This window comes from Stegastes partitus, unplaced genomic scaffold (assembly GCF_000690725.1).
Source record: "Stegastes partitus isolate 25-593 unplaced genomic scaffold, Stegastes_partitus-1.0.2 Scaffold336, whole genome shotgun sequence".
NCBI classification, from domain to species: Eukaryota; Metazoa; Chordata; class Actinopteri; family Pomacentridae; genus Stegastes; species Stegastes partitus.
This window is the reverse complement of record NW_007578067.1, coordinates 278,446-303,094: the sequence shown is the minus strand read 5'-3', so window position 1 is coordinate 303,094 and position 24,649 is coordinate 278,446. Positions and strand designations below refer to the sequence as shown.

Genomic DNA, 24,649 nt, shown 5'->3' with positions numbered 1-24,649 from the left:
GTCAACTGTGACATTTTGTGGGGACCAAAAAACATTAAACTTACAATCACAAGTGTCATTAATCTAAGCTGTAAGTTTATTTTATAATGAGCATTTCAATTTGTATCCCAAAAAGAAGCAGAAAAGTGTGTGTTTGTCCTGTTTTTGGACCAATATCGGCACCGAAATGTGGACAAATTCTTCCCCGAACCAATTTAACTCAACGTTGCTCGACTTATGATGCTCAGCGTTAATATGTGTGCAAAAAAAAAACTCTTCGTGACCTTCTGCAGCGTCTCTCAAAGCTCAACGTCCAACCAAACACCACATGTTTGTCGATAATTCACCTTTAACAGGTTTATTTTTACTTTAGACATCCAGCGTACGTTTTCACCCATAAATACACTTCCTCGTTCCCTACTGCAGCTTTTTTTTTTTTTTTCCGGTTGATGCGAGGGGGGATTTTCAATTCAATTAACCTCAAATTACAGTGGATCCAATATGGCATCCAAATCTTGTCTTTCCAAGGTGCTGGATTACTTCCCAGAAGTCTTGGCGTGGCACCAAAGAGCCAAGCTGCTAATTTATTCTTCCAAAATATTCGGCGGCTGCTGTGAACTCCATCGCACATCCTCCCTTTCAGCCGAGTGCCAGACTGGGAACATCTGAAGCTGCTTTTCTGCAGCCGTCATTAAAAAAAGAAAAGGATGCCGAGGGAGAGTCTGTGATGATATAAGCCAGTTTGAGTTTTTTTTTTTTTTTTTTTTTTAAAGCGCACACACACCCCGTCTTCCCCCATCACACAAAGTACACACAGCTTAAACAGCCACTGAGCCGGCGATAAGAGATGTATTACGGATGTGCACTTTGCCGTCACGTCACAAAATGATGAAAGCAGCGTTTTGATAAGCGAGAGGAGAGGACGGACAATTTCATGTCTCTGCCTTCAGCACTGTCACACTTTCACAGCACAGACTCACATACAACCGTCTCACAGCCAACGTCTCTATCTGTACTTCTACTGCTGATTTAAATTCTCTTCGACTTTACTTTAAGATTTTCCTTTTTTTTTTTTTTCCTAGGACATTAAAATTGAGACGTTTTGTGTTGAGTGTCTATGAAAAGTATTCACCTCAGAAAGTCGTTGGTTTTCAACCTTGAGTCACAGTCAGTGTTTCCTTTTTTGAGATGAACTTACAATCCTAAAATGAAAACACATTTCTACATAGTGATGTTAAAGCATTGATCCTGTTGGTCTCCATCAGTCGGGACATCTGGATGCTGCTTCACGTCATGACGCTGCCACCACCGTGCTTCACGTCATGATGCTGCCACCGCCGTGCTTCACATCATGATGCTGCCACCGCCGTGCTTCACATCATGATGCTGCCACCGCCGTGCTTCACATCATGATGCTGCCACCACCATGCTTGATATCATGATGCTGCCACCACCATGCTTCACGTCATGATGCTGCCACCACCGTGCTTCACGTCATGATGCTGCCACCACCATGCTTCACATCATGATGCTGCCACCACCATGCTTGATATCATGATGCTGCCACCACCATGCTTCACGTCATGATGCTGCCACCACCACGCCTCACACCATGATGCTGCCACCACCACGCTTCACGTCATGATGCTGCCACTGCCGTGCCTCAAACCATTACGCTGTATGAACAGTCTCTTCACGACTGCTGAAGATTGTAACTCCTTCAGAGGAGTCATACGTGTCTTGGTGGCCTCCCTCACTAGTCTCTTTCTTGCTCAGAGAGTTTTTGAGGACACCCTGCTCCAGTCAGATTTGCCTTCCATTTCTTAATAGTGGATTTACCTGGACCCTCTTGCTTAGAGGGTTCTTTTGTTTTTTTTTTGTTTGCTTTTGTTTTTTTTCCCCCATGGCGTAGCTGTAGCCAATAGCACTGATTCACTTTGACATTAAAAGAGTTTTTTATTTTTTGTTAATTCTCATCCAAAAAACCCCAAAACAAATTAAACTGACTATGACTCAATACTGAAAAGCAATACAAGTGAAAACTTTCCCGGATGGGTTGAATACTTTTTATTAGCGCTGTATGAAGCACATGCAGAACATTTATCTATTTATTAGGTTTGTTAGATGTCTGCCGCTTGATCTCAACCTTCCAATATCACAGTACAAAAGATCCAGGATCCAGATCTCCTGTGTCCAAGTTACATCCAACCTGATCGGGTTAGCTTCCACCTTACTGTAGCTGGTCAACGTGTTGATATGCCAAACGCTTCCTGGCAGATATTCGATCATTTATGAAACCTTGGGAGTGAAAAAATGCGTTTGCAGCAAGGGAACTGTTATATTCAGGGAAATGAAACAGTTTTGACTGTGGTTTGGCCATAATTCGTGGAGGATCGAGGTGTTTCCCGTGTTGGTATTCGGTGTCTACGTGGTTCTTGTTTGGTTTGACCACAGTTAGAGTCCTGTCACTTCAGACTCTGACTTCAGGGGGAAGACAAACTAAATCACGCACCCTGGTTTCAGTCAAGGTCTGGACTTTACACCAGTAAAATCCTTTAGGTCCAGCAGTCACTTCCATTTTGGTTTGAACTGTTTTTTTTATTAGTAAAATACAGATGCTGGTAGTTGTTTGGAATAAACAGCAGGAACACGGTTTGGGAAACTTGCTGTATTTACCGTTAACTTTATATGTTGTTGGACGGTCAGCGATGTTTGGTTCAGGTTTGATGAAACACAACAACCACCGAGGACATTTAGGACCAATTCTGAAGATTTCTAGATGTCAAGTTAAACTTTGTCTTCTTCTATCAACCAACAAAAATCCTCTAAATACGCACAAACACACTGACATTTGGTAAATATATTAACTTCAGCAAATTTCAATCAGTGTTCTGGATGAAACTCTGTCTTCATACATGATTGTTTTCTTTCCTTTTGATTTGCTTTGCAGTGTAAACATGCTGCAACAGCAACTTCTCCCGCTTGATTTTCTGGAGGTTCTTGCACATGCACTACAAACGACATCTAAAGTATATTAATGTGTTTTCTTTCTGTAGTTTGCTCCTTAAAGGCATCTATAAACCACGTACAGGAACCAGCTGCCTTCAGCTTCCTGCTATCGATGTTTAGAGGAAGATTAGGTCACGACTTCACGTTACTGAACAGTATTTTTAGGAATTCAGTTCTTGCTTTTTAGACCAGAGGAGAGGCTGCCTGTGGGCTGTTTGTCAAACTGATGTGTTAAAGTCTGCACCTGCCTCAAAATGATCAGTCGCGGCTTCTGAATGGGAATCTATTAGAAGTGAGCTGCGAGTGGCGCATACGCTCTGCACACCGGTTCGGTCCTCGCGTACGCTCAGCTCCGTTTGCCGCCTTTAAAACAAGCTGAAAGGAGAGCAGCTGGACGGACTGAGCTTGGCAGGCTGACTGACACCAGGAACTGGATAAAAAAGTGTTTTCATGTTGGCTCGCCAGAAAGAAATTCTCCGAAGCATTCTCCGATTTTATTCCCCGGTTTGTACAAAAGGCAATCAGAGACCATTAGAAAGTTGACACCACATAAAGAGCTTATTGTGGCTTTGACATCCCCGTGGAGTTTGTGAGAGACAGGGTGGCCTCTCTGAGCCAGAGCAGGCTGATATATTTCATAAAACACTTTCTACGCGAGCCGGCCTCTTATTCATAAAACTGTGATCAAACGTAAAAAAAAAAAAAGGTTGATTCTGCACTTTAACATTCACCGACCGTTCTGACTGTCTGCAAAGAAATAACAATGTGATCCTGGCAAACTATCCGGTTACAAATCAGAAAATCAATACAAGAAATCTGCAGAAACAAAGTCAAATGGGGGGTGTGAAGCGCACGTACGAGCTCGCTGCAAAACACCGACGGCGACATTACAAACGAGGACACAAACAGAGCAGTCATCCGGCGGGAAGGTGGAGTCCAGAGCGACTTCATAAAGACAGAACAGCAGCGGCAGAAGATAGAGTCACTCTTAGTCACCGTTAACGCGGCAGCACCGATGCTGTGTTCACTCTAAATCTCCAAACCTCATCCTGTCGAGCGGCTCTTGTGCTGCTGCTGTCGGCTGCTGTAAAAATATCCCTGTGGGGATTGTTAGTCCTTGAGAGTCATTGTCAGCGTCTGAACAGCGGTTTGCCGGCTCGGACCTGAGAGTTTAAGTTCCCTCTCAGACGCTGCCGTCTACCTGCTGTTATCGGCTGCCGGGGAAGAGCTTCGAGCAACTTTTCGGGCCCGTTGTCGTGCTTTCAGGTTAAAAAAAAATCCTCGAACTATCACTCTGATGCGACCACCTGCACATGATTAATACGATGCTCGTTCACGCCGTCGCTGCTGCAGCTTCATCTACTGCCTATCTGTAGGAGGCGCTTTGTTCTACAGGTGTCGCCCATTTCTTTCTCCCATTCGTGCTCAAAAAACAAAACAGAAATGTAAAGCAACTGTTTCGAAATCTTTCTGGAATTGGGTTTTTGTTTGAATCATTTACAGCTGAGGCGAGCCAGGAGGAAGACGTACATGCTTCATACGTGTTCCTAAACGCAACCATATGACTGAATTAGCGGCAGCTGAAATCCTTGTTAATAGTGAGCATTAGGCTAAGCTATTAGCAGCATCCAACGCTTGCTTCTACCTAAACAGCGTAATAGGAGCTGGCAGTGACATTTATCACAATACAATTCTAAATTTAAGTCGATTTTTGTAATTATTGATAATTCTAATGACTTGTTTTAATTGAGACCAGAACAAAAAAAAAAGGTTTCATTTGAGTCCATTTATCATGAAGGCCGCAACGATGAAGCAGCTTCATTATCACAGGATGTAACAGACATGTAATCGGATTACACGCTTTCATCTGATGCATTGAAGTGAAACTGTCAAAGAATTTCTTAATGAAGCGTTGCTTGTCGTTTTGTCACCGAGGCGGACACCTAAGCCAAGCACTACAACTAGGAATGGTACGCCATGCCTCTGATGTCAACTGGAAGAAGGTTCTTTGGTGTGACGTGACCTCAATGTTGCTTTATGTCCACCAGACTAGATGATAAGTTTAGTGAAGCATGGTGGTGGCAGCATCATGATGTGAGGATGGGTCAATTACTTCATATGAACCCAACCTTTATCCCTCGTTCATGATCGCTGTCATACAGATGTAGTCCATTTGAATAACTTTCTTAATACATGCAGCATTATCAACCAATAAAGAATTAATTTAAACATAAATTTAACATAAATGGAGCTAATATTGCTGTTTTAAACCAGTGACACAGGCCTCTAAAGTAGCTGCCTCTCTGGGATACAGACACATTATCCCAGTTTATTCTGGCCTGAGCTAACATGTGCACTGGTTGGATGTCATCAACCATAACAGAAGTCTTTGTCATGGTGTCCCTTTGCTAGCTAAACCCCCACAATGCTCTCTGGTTGCCAACATGGAGACATCGTGTGTGTTTAATACTGCAGGCAGTCGCTCCGACTATGGGTTCCTAGTTGGCAGCAGAGAGCATTGAGGGGGTTTGGTGAGCAAAGTGCACCATGACAAAGACTTCTGTGGAGGTTCATGGCCTCCATCTAGAGTTTAGTCTCTCAAGACGAGCTGGAGTCAAGCACAGGGGTGATCGAGACATTTCTGCAGCAAAAGTCCTGTAAGCTCATGGAACAAGAAAATGTTTTACTAAAGAAAATCTATCCCTGATAGTATTTCACTGAGAGTCTTGGTGTGAGCAGGTATGTAAGTTAAGATCCTAAGTTTAGATAATCACTGGTTTTAAATGATACAGACTGTAGGTTTCCCTCCAGAGTCCTTTTGGAAGTTTTTGGAGGTTTTTGCCAATTCTGTGCTTAAAAACCACATAATAATGTTATTTTCCCAACATTTTTAAACGTTATTATAAAAGTCGCGAGTCTAAACAGTAGAAAAGGAAAAAAGATACGAACAAGATACGAACAAGAGATTGTCGTCATGGCCGCTCTGCAGATCAGCCGACAGCACATGCATCCTGACTGATAAAATACGTGCAGGCGGTTTCTAATCCGTCCTTATGTTTCCTTTATAGCTTCTCTTTTTTAATTTGCTGAAGAGCCAAAATGGCCTCCACGCTCTCCAGGGAAGGCCATTAAAACACCATAACAAGTCCTCAGATCAAACGCCAGCCTCTCATCACCGTTCCCTTCCCTCGTTCCTCCTCGACTCTTTTGCCTTAATGCTTAAGTCGAATTTATGATTGTTTTCGGGATCGAGATCGGCCCCATTAAGCTGGAGGAGCGCCAGTTATTTCCACTATTACGGATGCTAATGACGCTGCTGGGGGAGCAGCTCCAGCTCTCGATTTAAACTTCAATTAAACAGAAATAATAATAATAATAATAATAAGAAGGAGAACTTTCTGGGAACAGAGATGTCTTGTGTCTGTGAAGTTTGTTCTATGAGGTGGAACATCGGACACCTTTAGCATCACATCCAAATCATCTGTGACGAGCGTTTAAAGAATAAAAAAAGAAAGAAACCCTCTCAGAATACACATTTCTGTCTCAATCGCTTCTTCCCGCTAACACGTGTGGACACTTCCAGGTGCTAATGAAGTCGGCCTCCCCGGAGAACCGCTCTCATCTCCAAAGTACACTCCAATTAAAAAAGGAGGGAAGAAAAAAATAGAAAATAAACACTCGCTAAAACACGATAACACGCTCCGACGCTTCGAGCTGCCTCTCGTGTAACCAAACGCCGCCTTTCGCCCCCCGGCCCTCCAAACACAGCTTTATTAGAGGAACAAAATTAGCTGACGAAGACGAAAGCAGAACGTGACTCGAGAGCGAGGCGACGGAGAAGGAACAGGGCCAGTGTTCACGCATGTACGCAGACAGGAAGTAGAATTTAATAGACTGTGAAGATTAGAATAAAGAGTCCGATTCATGAGGCGTTTAACGACCAGATACGAACCACAGCTAAAATGAAAACCACTGGGTTCATTTGTTGTAGCTGATGAATAACAAACAATTAAATGCGGTTAAATCAATACACAGCTGCAGAATGTTCAAAAAAAGAAGAAAAAAAATTCTAATTTAATGGTTAACGTTGGAATTTAAATCCAGATTTTTGCATTAGTTGATGAAAAATTGGCGTAATAACTAAATTCTTCTTCACCTTTAGTTCAGGATTTGAAGTTCTTTCCATGACCTACTAAACACAACTAAATATTTTTAATTTGCCAACTTGAAAAAAGCAAAAAAAAAAAAACAACACATGTCTAAAGTTAAATATCAGATTATCAGTTGGAAATGTTTTTAATTTTAAAATAATTATCTAACTTTCAAAAGTTTTATAATAACTGTAACTAACATAATACTGAAAAATAAATTCGAATGATGTGGAAATACTAGTTTAAAATATACAAATTTGTGTTTCTATTTATTGTAATTAATCACATAACACTTAATTAAAAAAAAAAAAAAAAAAAAATCACAGTAAAACTTGTGCTAATAATTACAGTTATTTGCTAGATAACATTTAAAAGTCCTTTACATAACAACTGGAACAACTTAAATTTTCGAAATTGTCTACCGTAGAAAAAAATGATGCTGATTAAGTTCATAATATTTAAAAATCCTTAAAAAAAAAAAAAAAAAACACATGGAAATATTAGTTGCATTTTTAAAAAGAAAATTAATTTGGCAACTCAAAAATCTGTTTTTAAAAATGGTTTATAAAGTACATAACCCTTAAAAATCCTTTAAATAATATGAAAATACAACTAAATCAATGTCAAAAAAATGTTTAAAAAATCCTCATTCAGTGATTAAAGAAGCATTTTGCTGCAGAACAAAAAGCTAAAAATCTAAAAAGCTAAATCCTGCAACTCGCTATCGTTCGTCAGCTCAACATGATTCCATCACAAGTTGTTGTAGCTCAAAAACCTTGAACAGCTGATTTCATCATAAAGAAACACTGAGACCGAGCAGCTCCATGTCTTCCACCTACAAGCTTCCCGTCTGCGTGCTCGGCTGCGGAGCTGCAGGTCGGCTGTCATCCGGTTACAGGCGTCCTCCTGCAGCCTCCACCGCTCGACGCTGCTTCGCCTACACGCTCGGACATGCAGATGACAGATGGCGGGAGGAGGACTCTGCCCATTAGCCGAGCTAACCTTGAAAGTACGGGGGAGGCTGGGAGGCCGACTCGCCCCTGCAGGGAGAGCGAGAGCCGAACATCCTCCCCGACAGGCTGCGGAAATTCAATTACAGCCTAATGAAGAGTGAGCTGACCTCCCCTCAGCGCCGGCAGCCTCCTGCTCTCTGCAGCTCAAGCTCATCATTTACTGCAGCCGGCAGGTTAGCGGGTCCGGCCGCCTCGCCCAGACGCCGCTGCTGTTTCATTTCAGGCCTTTAAATCGCTGCTTCTGTCGTTCGTCGAGCCCGAGAAGCTGCTAAGTCTGGAAACCCGACGGAGAGAGCCGCAGTCACAGCAGATCTGAGGTCGTAGCGTTCGTCTAATAGACTCATCGCTGTCCGTGCATCGAGAGAGGATTCGTCACAGTTGTGCTTATGTTGTGATCTGTAGACTCACAGCAGCATCACATACTGACTGCACCAAGAAACGCTTTATCTACATATGGGCAACATTCAGTGCGACACACTGTCTACCTCGCTGTCGAACAAATATTTAGTGTTACACAGTTAACTTTGGCTTTTCTACTTATTATTTACATTTTACTACAGTACACTCATTTTTTACTATAGTACACTTATTTGTTTGTATTTTTAGTTACATCTTGCCCTTGTCTTACAATTGTACTTATTATTTATTAGGCTTTAAAAAAAAGAAAAGAAAAACAGGATCTGAATACCAATTTCGTACCACAAACATGTAAACGTGAGCTGGCATGACAACAAAACTTCCTTGAATCCTTGAAATAAACGATTAATAATAAATAATAATCATTTCCACCTCTAAGGAGGCAGCAACTACCAAGGAGAGAAAACTCAGAAAAGTCTTATTATGAATGAAAATACACTAAAAAAGAAAAGAAAAACAAAAGTTGAATTTCTGATGAATAATTTTTGCAAAAAAAAAAGGAAAAAATAAAATAAAATCTGGAATCAACATTAAAAGACTAATTTTTCCCTCGTGTTCTCAGCTGTTACTGATGTTAGAGAACATATCCGGTGACTCTACAAACTATAAATATTCTACTAACTTTTTAAAAGCGGGTTTCCATCCTCGTCTCCTCTCTGTTTACACATCCTGCAGTTAAGTCAGAAACTTTAGGTTATTCCTCATTCTTATACAGAATCAGAGCAACACGCGGAACAAAGTGATTTTAGAGAAATACGACAACTTCAAGCAAAGCGTTGGTTCATTTTCCCGACTGAACTGAAAGTCACACATGAAGAGTTGAAAATCCAACGATTACTTTTATTTTTTACAGTTTCCGGCTCTGATATAATTCTGCTATTTTGTAAATGATAACATACTTTTAAAACCTGCTGACGGGTTTCATGGTTTTGGGTGTTAACATGTGGCCGTCAGCAGCAAAACATTTTTCAAATTTACCGGTAAAAAACAGAAAAGCACGAGTTTGAGCTACTTATTTTCTACAAAATTTGCCAGCTTAAAATCTCAAGTTAATCTTTAAGGTTGAAAAAAACATAAAAACTTTTTCAAAATCCTCTCGAATATGTGGAAATTCTTTCTGGAACAATGATTTCTGTACATTTCGATTACAAACAAACACTTTGGTGGATAAAACTGTGAACACATCCAGGGACACAAACCTGAACCTTTAAGCTGAAATATGTTGATTTATCTGCAGCTGATTAGTTCCAACATTTATCAGATCAAACCAAACATTGGTTTCCTCTAAATACTGACATTAAGGATTCACTGAGACTCAAAATAGTCCTTCTACAAAAGCACCGGACTAGTTTATGCATTTTAGTGATTGGCAGCCGCCTGATTTCCACGATGAGTTGTTTTTTTTTTTTTCGTCTGCAGGACGGGAGGAGGACAGAATATAAACGAGGACGACAGCATCAAACGGAGGGAGTTCCTTTTCGTTTTTGCCAAATTTTAATTTCTCATCTCGTCTCGCTGCCAAAGAGCTGCAGTCGAGCTGCATCTTCGCCGCAGCCGGCCGACTAATCTGGTTAAAACCGGGTTTGTTTGCCAGCGAGCTGGAATCCGACAGTTTCAGGAGCTGGAAGCAGAAGACGCTCCTGGATGTCAAATAAGGGAGACGCCAGGCTGATAAAAGGCCTCGTCGGCACGTTTCTCTCATTACGTGATGAGGTGTTCCACAGACCTGTTGATGTCAAACTTATTCACTGAACAAAAGTTGGTTTGAATTTTGAATTCTTGTCACTTTGCTGCTCCACATATTAACCGTCAGGATTATAGAATGAATCAGAAACCTGTTGGAGTTCAGCCGTCGTCTGGTTTCTTCTACAACATTTACCAAGTTTAACATCATGACACTTTCTTGCAATGTGTTTGTCTGACATGCCTCTCTCTCTCTTTTTTTTTAAAGCGCCCAAAAATAAATATTTCTGTAATGAAGAAAAAATTCTGCGCTCCTCGGTGCAACCAAGAAGCTAACAGAGACTCAGCAGGATGTTATCACCACAGCGACGTTTCTGGATGTCAGACTAAAGAAGACATAACAGGACAATAAAAGGCCTCTCCGTTGCACATTTTTCTTAAAACTCTGCCCAAAATATATTTTAAGAAATCGATAAAACAACGTCGTTAATCAGAAAAGTGTAACAACAGTTTCAGTTCTTTGGCTGTTTGGTTTCATCTGGAAAATTAATCAAATCACGCAAAGCTTAAAGTCACGTCACATTAAAAATAATAAGAAATAATTTTAAAAAATAATAATAAGAAGAAGAATTCCTTGAGGCAACCATAAAGCTGACAGTGACTCAGCTGTGACCAACAATCCCGTGACTACAGTTGAACTGCAGGCTGTAGGACAAGTAGGAAGTTCCTGGATGTCAAACTACCGTAATGCCCGGACTATAAGCTCCTACTTTTTTTCCACACACACTTTGAACACTACGGCTTAAATAATGATGCGACAAATTTATGGATTTTTACGAATTTGCCTAAAGACGATAGTGACATTGAGAGCAACAACGAAAGAGAGATGAGGAAGTGTGTGACGAAGTAATTCTGAGGCTGTTCAATTCTGACACTGAAGAAGACGACTTTAGTGGTTTTAGTGCAGGAGGAAGATGAAGATAGCGATCAATGGCTTTTCCTGGTTGGCTACTGTATGTTCTATTTTCTTAACCAACCGTGTTACCGGCAGTGTTCGGAAAAAAGTATTTACGGTATTTGTGTATGTTAGCGGTACGTATTTAATTAAAAGTTTAAATCTTTCTGTGTAAATATCTCATGTTACAACGTGGACACCTGCGGCTTATAGACAAGTGTGGCCTATATGTGTACAAAACTTTTCTTTTTAAAGTTAGTGGGTGCAGCTTATATTTAGGTGCGCTCATGGTCCAGAAATTACGGTAAAAGGAAACACCAGGCTAATAGAATAGAATAGAATCATTTTTTACTAATCCCACATTGGGGGAAATGTACACGCCACAGCAGCATCCAAAAATATAGAAAGTACAAGAAAATAATAATAATTTTTAAAAAAAAACAGTATTTACATTGAAAAGAAAAATAGATTGTGCAAATTTTGGCAAGGGCTGCAAGGTGGCGCAGTTGGGTAGCACTGTTGCCTCGCAGCAAGAAGGTCGCCGGTTCGCGTCCCGGTGGGGGCACCGGAATCTTTCTGCGTGGACTTTGCATGTTCTCCCCGTGCAGCGTGGGTTCTCTCTGGGTTCTCCAGCTTCCTCCCACACAGTCCAAAAATATGTTGAGGTTAATTGGAGATTCTAAATTGTCCATAGGTGTGAATGTGAGTGTGCTTGGTTGTCTGTCTCTAAGTGTAGCCCTGTGATAGACTGGTGACCTGTCCAGGGTGTTCCCTGCCTTCACCCTGAGTCAGCTGGGATAGACTCCAGCCCCCCATGACCCTAGTGAGGATTAAGCGTTGTATAGATAATGGATGGATAGACAGATGGAAATTTTGGCAAATTTGCAGTGCAAAAGTGAATTTGATACCATGAAATGCCAAACAGGCCTCTTCATCACATATTCATCTGTTCCATGAGCTCCATTTATAAGGTGCCTTTTACTTCCACCATCAGACGAGTCTCAGATCCTTTGACGTCAACCTGATTCACGAATAAACGCTGATCAAAGTCCTAAATGTCTTAATTCCACCATAAAGCATCAAACTCCAGGTCCCTGACGACGTTTCAAGCCTCTTGATTCTGAGTAAACTCCCTCCGTCCATCACCGGCCTACATGCTGAGCTGCAAAACGATCGTCGCGTTTTGGCGGGAAAATGAAGGTCTTTTGACGAACTGCAGCAGCTGACTGTGGAGAAACCACTCGACTTCTTCTGCTAAAACTCCCAGACGGAACATCCCTGCTCCATCTAATTGATCCCGCCGGGCGCTGGAGGGGATAATCACTCCATCAATCTCCGGTCTCTGGCAGGTTTTGCGCTGCGGCGAGGCTCCGTGGTTCTGCAGAGAGGAACCGTGATGGACCGGCCTCGCCTTAACGAAGCGCCGCCATGAAGAAGAGACACGAAAGAGACGAAACAAGCACGAGGCTGCTGCTTGAATCTGCTGTCTGGTTTTGGGGATCTTTAATAAAACAGCAATGAGACGCTTTTCTAATCCAGCTGTTAAACATTAAAAACATGGCCGAGCGCTCCGACAGCAGCCAGCAGAGCTGCCTTCAGCAAATTATGACAACTTCTAATGAAATTATGTTCAACCAACAACTGGCTTCATCGTCCAAAACCAAACGTATGGTTGGTTATTTAATGACTGGAAGCACAAACACACGTTCTTAAGTTGATTATTCATATAACTCAAGTTGTTCTAACTAGTATTTCCACACTATTTAAAGTGTTATGTAGCTAATTACCACAGTTATAAACATGTTTCAAAAATTAAGTTGTTTTTTGTCATTATTTAAAAATAACTTTAAGTGTTAATTACAAACAGTATAAGCAGAAGTTTTTAAGACGACATTTTATCTTTTAACGTGGAATTTTAAAGCAGGTTTGTGCTTTATTTTCATATTCATGAACGCAAGACATTAAATTTGTATTTTATTCAAAGGAATTTTAAGTGTAATCACCATAAATCAGAAGAAAAGTTTTGAAGTTGCCAAATTTAAAAGAAAAATAAAAATTAGATGTTGAACAGGTTGATTTTTAAAATTTATTTCCTTTTTTTTTTTTTTTTTTAAATGAACACAAGTTAGAAAGTTGGCAAATTTAAAAAAAGAAAAAAGTAGTTTCAACTTGTATTTCCATGGAAATTATTTTATTTATTTTTTTTGTGATTTTCCAATCATTACTAGAATAATAATACAATTGATTTTTTAAAAATACAGTAAAAATAGTGTATTTTAAAATAATTTTATGATACAATTTAGTATATATATAATTTATAAAAATATAGATTTGTGATTTAGATGTTATCTATAACTTGAGAAAAAAGGGAATTTCTGTAAAATAACGTAACTACAAATGTTTGTTTATAGACATTTGCGTTATTTGAGCTTTTATAGAGAAGACAAGTCATTTCTACACACTGGACATTCGATATATTACATATTACAAGCGTCTTATTGCCTCGTCGTGAGTTTTTAGTGCGTTTTAATATTTCTTCTATATGATTTTACATGTTCGGTGTCGACTTTAGTCTCTTTATTGTCGCCTGAACGCTAATCAAAAACAATTAGCTTCTCAGTGAAGGACGACAGCCGCACCAGGAACCAAAGAAAGTAAAGACACCGGCTGATCCAGTTCCACTCGCTGCGTCCTGTCAATGCAACTCTTCATCAAACCCAAGAAGCTCCGATGCTGATGTTCTGCAGACACCATGAAACGAGCACCCGAACTTCTGAAACAACAACCTCGGCCGTCATTAGCGGCCGGACACACGACCGCAAACTCCCGGAGGAGGTAAAAGACGCTCTGCTGCTAAATGCCAACGTGTTTGCAGCCAGTTTAAAAGTTTTTCTTTGATTAAAACCAACGGGAAGTAAAACGGAGACGCGAAACGAAAGCTAAAAGATGATAAAGTGCAGCGAGACTTCAAACTCCGACGGCGATGCTTCGGTTTTAACGCTACATGCACTCCAGTTGCTAATATAAAAACATCGATTAGTGCAGCTTTTAAAGGGGTAAAGAGGCTATTTCGTGGTGTTTTTACTCATCTGGTAGATGTTTTTTCAATCTGTAAACCATTTACTGTTCCCAGCGGTTCTTTCCGGGCCTCCAGCACCGAATAAAAATGCTCTGTGTGTTATTTTAACACATTACTCTGCTCGGTCATCAACCCCAGGCTGCCGCGACAGCTCATCTGATGATATTTCCTTTTATCCGGAGAAGAAAGGTTTCACTTTGGGCCAGGAGCAACAACACAAAGTCGTCCGCGTAATTACAATCCAGGTGCAGGTGCCACGGCTACGTATTATTTATTCTTCTTTATTGAGGCTACCGTGGTGGGGAAAATGGGTCACAATGCCTTTTTCTGTGATGGATTCCTCCCTTTGCGGTTACTGAATGTCAGAGGGAATAAAAAAAAAAGAAAGAGAAGAGAAGTAGCACTTGGTTTTTGATTGAGCGACAGACACTGAGAGCTGACATTTACTGTGTCTAAGTAAAGCAGAGATTAGCAGCAGTGAGGTCGGGAAGATGACGGCCGGAGTCAGAATCTGGAGATCTGTTGGTCCGATCCTCACCAGAGACGGACGTCACAACAACAGGTATCAGATACAGAAGGAAACGAACACAGGAGACGACTCGGGCTGGTCAGAACTATCAGAACATCATGTTTGGGCTCAACGAAAACATGAATGATGCGACAGGAATCAGCTTTTCCTTCACACTTGAATGCATTTTTAATTGTTTAATGACTGACACAAGTTTTTAAATGTCATTTAAAAGGAAAGCGTTCCACGTATTTTACAAGATTTTAACACTGGAGCATTTTCTAAAACCAACTTGTTCCAGCGTCCATTCTGTTGAACCCTCCTGCTATCTGTGGGGTCAATCGGACACAACTCAGCATCTCTAAATAAGTCACTGACATCATTGTTTCCAGTTTCATTTAAAGGGATATTTACACATAAACTTGGGCAACAATTTTAATTCTGATCCTTTTCTGGAGGTTGACATTTCTTCAGTCAAACTGACCTCAAGGATAAAAAACATCAGTAAATGTGAGTTATGTAATCGGAGTTAAATGAACATTTAAGTGTAATGTTCTTCATTACCAGTTTTTACGGTGATTACTTATAAAAAGTATGTTCATGTTGGCACATGTTAAAATAAAACGCAACGACTTCCAGCTACTATTTCCACATTATTTAGATGATTGTTGAAGAAGTGTTTCGTGGTTAATTACCATATTTACGAAGTAAAGTTTTTAATTTGGTAAATGTGCTGTCATCAAGCTGTTCCAACTTGTGTTTTCATGGTATTTAAATGACTATTTAGGTGTTATGTTGATGTTGATTACACATAAAAACCAGTGTTTCCACTTTATTTAACAGGATTTGTTAAAAGTTTTATGTACTTAATTAATAAAGCTTTGTGTTTAAGTTGGCAAAGTGTTAAAAATGAATTTGTTCCAACCAGTATTTCCAAGATATTTAAAGGGAAATCTGACAATTTTCTTTAAGCAGTAATTTGTTTAAAGTCGTATTTAACTTTATGAACAAGACTTGCAGAGTGCCTGGACTGTCAGGTACCCGTGCAAATAGCAATAAAACTCTATTCTGTGATTTAAAAGGAATTTTCAAGTGTTATGTATTTGTTTTTACATCTGTACATTTTAAAAAATCAAGTTACTGAGCTAATTTATTTACCTTAACTTGAATTTAGCTTTAATTCACCTGAGGCAGAAATTGGAACTTAAATCAACATCACGTCAACACGACCCGTAAAAACAATGTTTGCAGCATAAAAGGTTAACGAAAATCTTTATCTTGAAACCACGCAGTTGATTAATTGGTGGGAATCAGTTTTTAGAGTCAAGCAGAGGGCATTGTGGGAGTTTAGCAGCGGGAACCACGACAAAGACTGAACAACGTCTGAACGACGCTCATGTGTTTTATATCCTACAGCCAAACTCAATCACAACATCAGCCGTGTTCGATTAACCCACTGTGTACTGATAACGCAGCTGATTACTGACCAAGAATTCTCTCAATTTATGAAACCCATGTGACAGCGGACGTCAACAAAGGATCAGACTTGGGAAAAAAAAGAGCTGAAACGGGGTTTAGACAGTCGGAGATAAGAGACGTCAAGAAAACGACGAGAAGGAAAAACGGTGAAAGGAGAGATTAGAGACGTGAAGGGCGAAAGACGGGAAGAGGAGGAAAGACAGGAGGTGTTGAGGCCGGCGGGAGATAAAAACAGCAGGTTTCAGTGTTTGCATGTTATCTGCGAGGCAGCCTGAATGAACCGCAGGAACACGGAGGTGAGCGTGGGAGGACCGGCATCGCTTCGCCCCGCCGAGGCGTCGGAAAACAGATGAATATGGATGTAAATACCGCTAGATGGTTGTGTTTCTTTTTACTGCACGTCCGTGGGCGGAGGAGGAAATTATAATCATCACAGGTGAGATTTTATCCAAACATTATTCTGTACAGTACGGTTTAAACAGAGGAAGGAAAAAAAAAAAAAAGGATCGTTCTCATTAACGAGCTGCATAATTTGGCAATTACATATATCCTGCTGTTTATTACACCAGCTGTGGAGGTGTTTCAGACGGTGGCATGTGGCCCTGCTGAACACATCCACCTGTTTTCTTAGTGTTTACGTGCACTTTGGTCGGCAGAGTTGTGTGTTTTTTCAGGGCTGATGGCGATTTTCAACATTTACTGTTAAAATAAAACTCTCGGTGCCAAAATTCACAATTTACATTTAAAAACTACACAAAAACTTTGTTGTCGTGCTTTAGTTTAGTTGTGCTTTACAAAAAAGTTTTCAACAGTTACCTCTAAATGTTTGATTGGCTGTTACTTGGTGTCCGTAACCAATTTATCTATCTATAGCAGCAGTCCCCAACCACCGGGCCGCGGACCGGTACCGGGCCGTGGGTCAATTGGTACCGGGCCTCACAGAAAGAAAAAAAACCCCATTTGATTGGTTCATTTTTATTTCCAGTGGAGTCTGCAGGGTGTTTTTTTTTTTTTTTTTAAATGACGAGCTCGTCTTCCCGTCGCATCCGTCTCGCACTTGACTCTTATTAGTTTTCACGCTCGGCCGTTAAACAAAGCCGTCAGTCTAACTGCTGCCTAAATTAATAAAAAAGAAGTATCTTAGCTTCTCTGGAAAGAGACTCGATACTAAGACGGAAGAAAAGTAAACATGTATTTAACAAGTCATTTTATTAATTTATGAAACTTTTTAATAGTAGAAACTATTATTTTTTGCTATGTGCGCGATGACCGGTCCGTAGAAAATGTTCTTGCTTAAAAACGGTCTGTGGTGCAAAACGGGTTGGGGACCACTGATCTATAGAGTACAGCTGAAACCATAAGTTTACATAAAAAGACACAACCTTTGTTTTTTTTTCTTACTCTCTGACATTAAATCAGACTAAACTCTTCCTGTTTCAGGTCAGTCAGGATTACCAGAATTATTTCTATTTACTAAACACCAGAACAATGAGAGACAGAATTTTTTTAATAGAATTTTTTACTACTTTCTTCAGAGTCAGAAAAAAAGATTGTCTTTTTATACAGTGTTTGTAGACTTCTGGTTTCAGTTGTAATATACATCTATCTAAAGACAGAAAGAGGCGGCGGCATTTACGTGTTTTATTGGGTATCGATTTACAACGACAATGTTCCAGATAATCCTAAAAATGCTGAATATCATCTGTGATAATCAGTCTACTTCTTGAAAACAGGTCTCAGTTGGCTCATAGCTTTTTTTGACTAACTTGTTCGACAGGACTCTGGGATTTTAGAAAAATAATAATCAAAAGACATGATTTCTACCTGAAAAATGTGATTTCTGTAAAACATCATGAAAATTTGTGGGATCTACTTTTTTTTTAACTTTTTCTCAAATTGTTTGTAACGGAAATGCTGCGTTTTTGCACAACTGCAAAAAGCACCAGCAGCATGACGAGGTGCTGAATGTCTTTTTCTGAAGGATCAAGCGGTTATCTGGGCCAATACTCTGCATTTTTCAGATTCAGTAAAACAAATGAAACGTTCTTCTTTGCCTGTGATGTAAGCAGCAGTCACTCTAAAGCAAAGTCCCGCCCACAGCTCGATCTGATTGGTTCACAAGTGACAGCCAATCAACGCTGAAAGCTATTGTTTACACAGAGAGACAGAAAAGCACATTGAAGCCGCTCCAGTGAATTACAGAAGCTGTGTTTTCGAAGGCAGCGCAACAGGTGTCCAAAATAATTTACTTATTGGTGTTAGTGTTTGGCTGAAGGTGCGACGCTACTGTCAGATTACCTTCGACACTCTGTTGTAACCGACAGAGACACAATCTGATAAAAGCTAAACAAGAAGCGCGACAATCAACACAAGACATGAGCTGCTCTCACAGATGCTAAGGCTAAGCTAGCGGCTAACAGCTAAGTTAGGAGGTAGCCACAGATCACCCTTAAACAGTGTCTGGAATTACTTTCTTTTTTTTTTTTTTTTTAAACAATGTAAGATATCAACTTTAATGGGAAATAAAAGTGACAAAACAATTAACGATGAAGAAAAACAGAAGAACAGCAGACAGAACACAAACTCATGGATCCAATAATAAACACAGGAAAACATCACATGATGCTTTGACGTCATCACTTTTATTTCTTTTGATCATATTTGGTGATAGTAATCCTTTTTAATGAAGTAATCTAGTTATAAATGACAGGCTCTCTGCTGTCACATGCTGTTGAAACATAACATTTGTTATTTATCGGTTCCAAATATCAATTATTAATCTCATTTATTGCTAATATTCGGTAGCAGCCTGTGGATTGACCCCTACGACACACTGGAGGAGGAGCATGATGAACACACCAACTAACCGTCACATTCTTTTAGAAAATGGCTAAAAAAATAAAACTAAAAAACAATAGCGAAGTTAATAACACTGTTCTGAGTATCCGTGTCTGCATCAGATAACAGCAGCAGCAATAACAAAAGCAGCACAGCAGCAGAGTTCTCAGCTCGTTTTAGGGAAAAACTTTCCAGATATTCCCTGTGTTCGTGTCTATAATGAAATTTAAATTAAATCTTTATTCGCTAAAAATGAAAACAATAAGAACCACGACGAAGGGAAGCCGTCTGTCTGACTCAACTCTTAATTCAACTGAGTGTTTATTTAACTTGTTTTATTAAGTTTAATTAGCTCTCTTTAGTATTTTTAAAATTCATAGGACAGCTTTTCTAAACTTATTTAGCTGGAGGGGGAACTGTAGTGCCAAAATCAGCTTTTGCACACACCTGTGAGTCCTTGACAAAGACTTCAGACGTAAATAAACGTGTCTGCTGAAACGTTATCTGCTCTGATTCAAGGCTTCTTAGATAGTTTTTCTTTGAGGTTTTCGCCTCCACATGTGTGCAGCTAAATGAGGGAAGAAACACTAACAAAAAGGATGACTTGGTTGCAAGAAATCAGTTGTATTGAAATATTTCAGCTGCAGCTGCACTAATCAATTCGACCATTTAAGATGAGTGCAAAGACTGATCTGAGTTCTGTCCAACTGTTCTGGATGTTTTAGTTGAATCATATGAGAAAGAACAGCAGAGAGACTGACTGGTGGCACTTTTCACTTCACAGAAGACGTAATTCCAGTCAACAGACACCAAAGAGGGTTCAAAAACATCGCACGTAACAGCATCAAGCATAATCTTTAAACTTGATATAAAACACAAGGAGCGAGTCTCAAGTGCAGTAAAATGACTGTGTTTAGATGATCTATCTCATATCCACAGCTGTACATTCATAGACTCAGCGTGTTCATTCTGGTTCTGCTCCAACAGACTGTGTATGTAATCACATAATACTGCTGAGATGCTAAACTACGTTTCTTGTTCTCGGTGCAACGACGATAAAGTTGAATCAAACCTAATCATCGTGGTTCGGCGCGACTCTTGGCTTTATTAATGAGGACAAACAAAAGAATTGATGATCAGCAGAACGACGTTAAACCCGTCTCACTTTCACTGAGCTACTGTTTATCACATCGCAATATTTCCAGCAAAATAAAAACAAACACGGCTTCAGAATCGAATCCGACTCGAGCTGAGAATGCTTTCGGCACAATCACACAGCTTTGTTCCACCATCAGATGCTGCGACGTTCCTGTCAAGAAGCACAAACCTAAACATCTGAGGACAGCTCCTTGTCTCTAATGTTGCGTTCGATCTGGTTCTGACTGCAGAAACAAGAACCACACGTGGGTTTGTGCAGGGAGCGAACAAAAAAAGCAAACAGGAGTTCTGAAATGCGGAACGCTGCAGGGAACTGATACAGAGAGTCGGCCAATGAAAACCATCTGACCCCCGCGTGGAGTCTGATGGTCCCATTGGAGCTCGGTTCTCCTTCACGTTCCTCAGACGTTCGCTCACCTCTAAAGCAACGTCAGGGTGAGCTTCAAGGACGACGACGTCACGATGAAAACCGAACGGGAGAAAGTTTCCTGCTTCAAGAAAACGCAGCAACACAAACGAGCAGGAGTGAAACAGGAACGGCTGCAGTGATGATGACATTAAAACGAGGGAGGGGAGGCTGCTCCTCTGCAGCGGCGCTATAATTATGCCGGGGCTAATTAGCACCTCAGAAAATAGAACTGAAAAACATCTCATCAATTGTTGATCTTCCAGTGACTATGAACAGAATGAGATGGGCGGCTTTAAAACCAAAACACAACCAAAACACAACCAGCAGCAGCAGCGGCGGCGGCGTCCCTCCTCCATCGATGCATTATTTAATATCTAAGGAAATGGGAAAGCAAGCAGGAAATGATGCGTCACGCGGCGGCGGTGATGAATATCTTGCCTCCGCTCGGGAGCCGCTGATAACTCCGCACTTGTCCCCTGATTTATTATGGAAGAGTTCAAAGCTGTACATTAACTCCGGAGTTCAAACTGATTAAGTGTTGGGCGTCGGGCGCCGGGCGACAGGAAAGCGGTCGCAGGACGCCCTTGGCGTCGCCCGGAGGTCAGCGGGGGAAAAACCGAGTGATAAAAAACACAGAATTGGTTAAAAAGGACTGTTAGAGGGACGAAAACTTCCAACTGTTTAGGACCAAAAGAGGCAAGAAAAGCTTCTCCAAAGAATAATGTGAATGACAGACGTTGACTTTAACCTTCTGAACTTCAAGGAGCTTCCAGGCGTTTTCAGCTTTTATCTCATTTTTACTCACTGAAGGATCATTTTAACTCCAACATAAAGTCCTGCACCTCCACAGGAAGACACGAGGAGACATACAAACACCACACTAGTCGTAAACCCCAAGAAGAACTACATACTTCATGTCGTGTTCAATCACGTTGTATTGTAGTGCTACTGGAAGTTGTAGTTCTTTCTCCAAAATGGCTGTTTCTCCTAAATGGAGGGTGAAATATAAAACTTTAAGTGCATTTAGGGATTTAAATTGATGAGGAACACGTTTATTTGGACTGACTTTACAAATGAAATTGGCAATAGTCATGGCAATTCGTGACTATTTCATGATTTGCTGTGAGACTGGGTTGAAATATCTGAAAATAAGGATATATATATATATGTTTTAGCAGATTTAAATACAATAAAATATGGACAAATTACGATTTGCATAAATTCAGATTTTTTTTATTTGTTTGTTTTATATTAACCAGTATTTTTTTGTCTGTGTTATATTACTCGGTATTATGTCCATCCATCCATTATCTATACACCGCTTAATCCTCTCTAGGGTCGTGGGGGGCTGGAGTCTATCCCAGCTGCCCCAGGGTGAAGAGCGACCCCGGACAGGTCACCAGTCCATCACAGGGCTACACCCAGAGACAGACAACGAAGTCGTTATTATATTTATTTAGCAAAAGTGGGGGAAAAAATTGTCTTAAAATTACAGTGAATTGTTTTAGGTATCACGTTTTTTGTGCATTCAGAAGCTGTTAAATATGTTTTCTACAACATGAAGACAACTCAGCAAGTGAAACATCTTCTGTGCATCTAACAAAGTTAGAACGCCATAAATTATAAAAATTGAAAAAAAAAAAAAATCATGTTCAGTTTTTTTGATTATTTGTTTTTACGATTTTTGGAGAAATGCAAGAATCAACATGTCCAGCATTTTCTCCAAGTGCAGATGTTACCAACACTGGAAAAACTACAGATATTTAACCCTTTACACTATGATTTGTCTTCATTCTGTGCAGTTCAGCTCAGCTCACGTGTGAACTCAATGAATTTTTGCCACGATTCTGTTGATCCCAGCTAAGTGTCTGATGGCTTCATGGTTGCGTCGAGAAGTGCAGAATTTTTATATTTTTACAGAATTTAGTTGGATCAAAACATTTATATTTGCCGTATTTTGAAATTGGACACATAGAATGAGGCGCTTTTTTAATGAAAAAAAATTTGATTTTTAGCTTAGAGTTGATTAATTTTAGCAACTAAATTGCACTTTGCACATTGATAGTTCATAGATTGTTAGAAAGTTTTAAATTCAGTGATTTTTTTCAGTTTTAACAGTTTCCAGTTTTGATAATTGGTGTAATTTTGGGGATTTTTTTGTTTTTTAAACATAAGAAACCTTTGATACCTGCTGGGTTCAGAGGGTTAATTCCAAAGTTTGGAGCAACAATTAATCAGAGGTCCAGAATAAATTCCAGCAGCAGCCAAAATATATAACAGATAAAAAAGTGCTGAACCTGCAGCGTAAACGGACTTGAGCTGAGCAGCTGCTCTCAAACACCGACTGGTGCTCTGATGTATCGCCGACATACGCAGAAGCTTCCTGAGATCAGAAGCCGGGTGACGCTTTGGTTTCACTCATTATTTGTGCAACAGTCCACCGAGCCTCAAATGACTGAGAGGTTTTAGGAGAGTTTGGTTCGGCCGTACCTTTGTCGCTGAAGTCGTCGACCAGGATGACCTCGGCTATGAGCTGCGGCGGCGAGCGGTTCAGGATGCTGTGGACCGTCCGGAGCAGCGACGACCAGCCTTCGTTGTGGAACGGGATGATGATGCTGGTGTTGGGGAGCTTCTCCGAGTACAGCTTCTGCTTACAGCTGCATGAGGAAACACGACAGGGAGTCAGAAAACCAGAGAAAAGTGCAGATTTTTTTGGCCATCGTAGAGTTTTTGTAGCTTCTTGATTATCAACCAGTTCCTATAAAACACTGTAAAGGAAGTAGTGCAGAGTTTTTCAAAATAAACGTTAAAAACTGTAAAATCTGTTGCGATTTTGGAGCCAAGACTAGTTTTGACAGAAGTCTGCTGGAAACAGGGTGAATTAATTCATTTATTAATTATTAAAAAAGTTTTAATAAAGTTTTATCTTATGTTAACAAAAACACAAACATGTTTGCACAACAGTTTATAAAATGTGGTTTAAAGTAACAAACTTTTTTTTTACAGGTAAGACAATTATTGCGAACTTTACGCTTATTTTATTTCCTTTTTTACATTAAATTAAATGATTTTTTCTTGGTTTTTAAAATTGATTTAACAGATTACAGACACCTTTATCTTTTTTTTTTTTTTTTTAATGGTTTTAGGCGTTTTGGTGCAACATGGATTTTAAATGTTAAACAGAGTTGTTAATTCTGCATCATAAATAATTAAAACACTTTGTTATTGTCTGCATTTGTCTGCAGTTTCTACATATTAAAAGAAGAAAATGTAATTTACAAGCAACTACGGTTAACACTGATCACAATGGCGATTCTATAAATACAGAATATTATCCAGCTGTCAGTATTTTACTGTAAACATCACGTTCTGCAGCCGAATACAGAAATAAATTCAACAGAACTAAACTGTTTTCAATAAATTACAATAAAAATGCAGTAAAATTGTGGCGACCGCACAGTTACGATCAGCTCTACTTTGAAATATCTTCGACAACATGTCAGAAAAATATGAAAATGTCAAAAAAAAAAGAAGAAAATCTTAAGATAATGAGCCTATGGCATCAAATCCTCGTATCTGACGAGTTAAAACAGCAAATTTATCATATTTTAGCAATAAAAAAATGACTTAAACCCGTTTTTATTGAAATACTTGCTGATTAATTTTTGATTTTTGCTGCTTAAAACAAAACACACAAAGTTGTAATTCTGGAACACGAAAACATCAGGAGTTTCTTTCACTTTTTTATCAGTTTTTCTTGACTTTATTTACTGAACATGGAGTTCATCGACATGCAGGCTTAATATGTCAACTGAAAAAAACGAGAGAAAAACTCTAAAAAATAAGATGTGGTTGCAAAAAGAAACAACGTCGGTGATTCAGAAATATTTCAGAAACGATAAAACAAGTTTTCTGTCTGCAGAGTTTTGCAGTTTTGCCGCCGTTTAAATCATCAACACGAAGCTCAAAGT

At 39.8% G+C, this 24,649-nt stretch overlaps 1 protein-coding gene across 1 annotated transcript in view; it reads right to left on the bottom strand.

Moving 5' to 3' along the window:
- LOC103358844 (polypeptide N-acetylgalactosaminyltransferase 10-like) overlaps positions 1 to 24,649 on the bottom strand; it is a 123,612-nt gene that overhangs the window by 49,627 nt on the left and 49,336 nt on the right. The window contains exon 4 of the mRNA XM_008283984.1: positions 23,169 to 23,335. Coding sequence (XP_008282206.1) covers positions 23,169 to 23,335 — 167 coding nt within the window. The remainder of the gene's footprint in view (positions 1 to 23,168; positions 23,336 to 24,649) is intronic.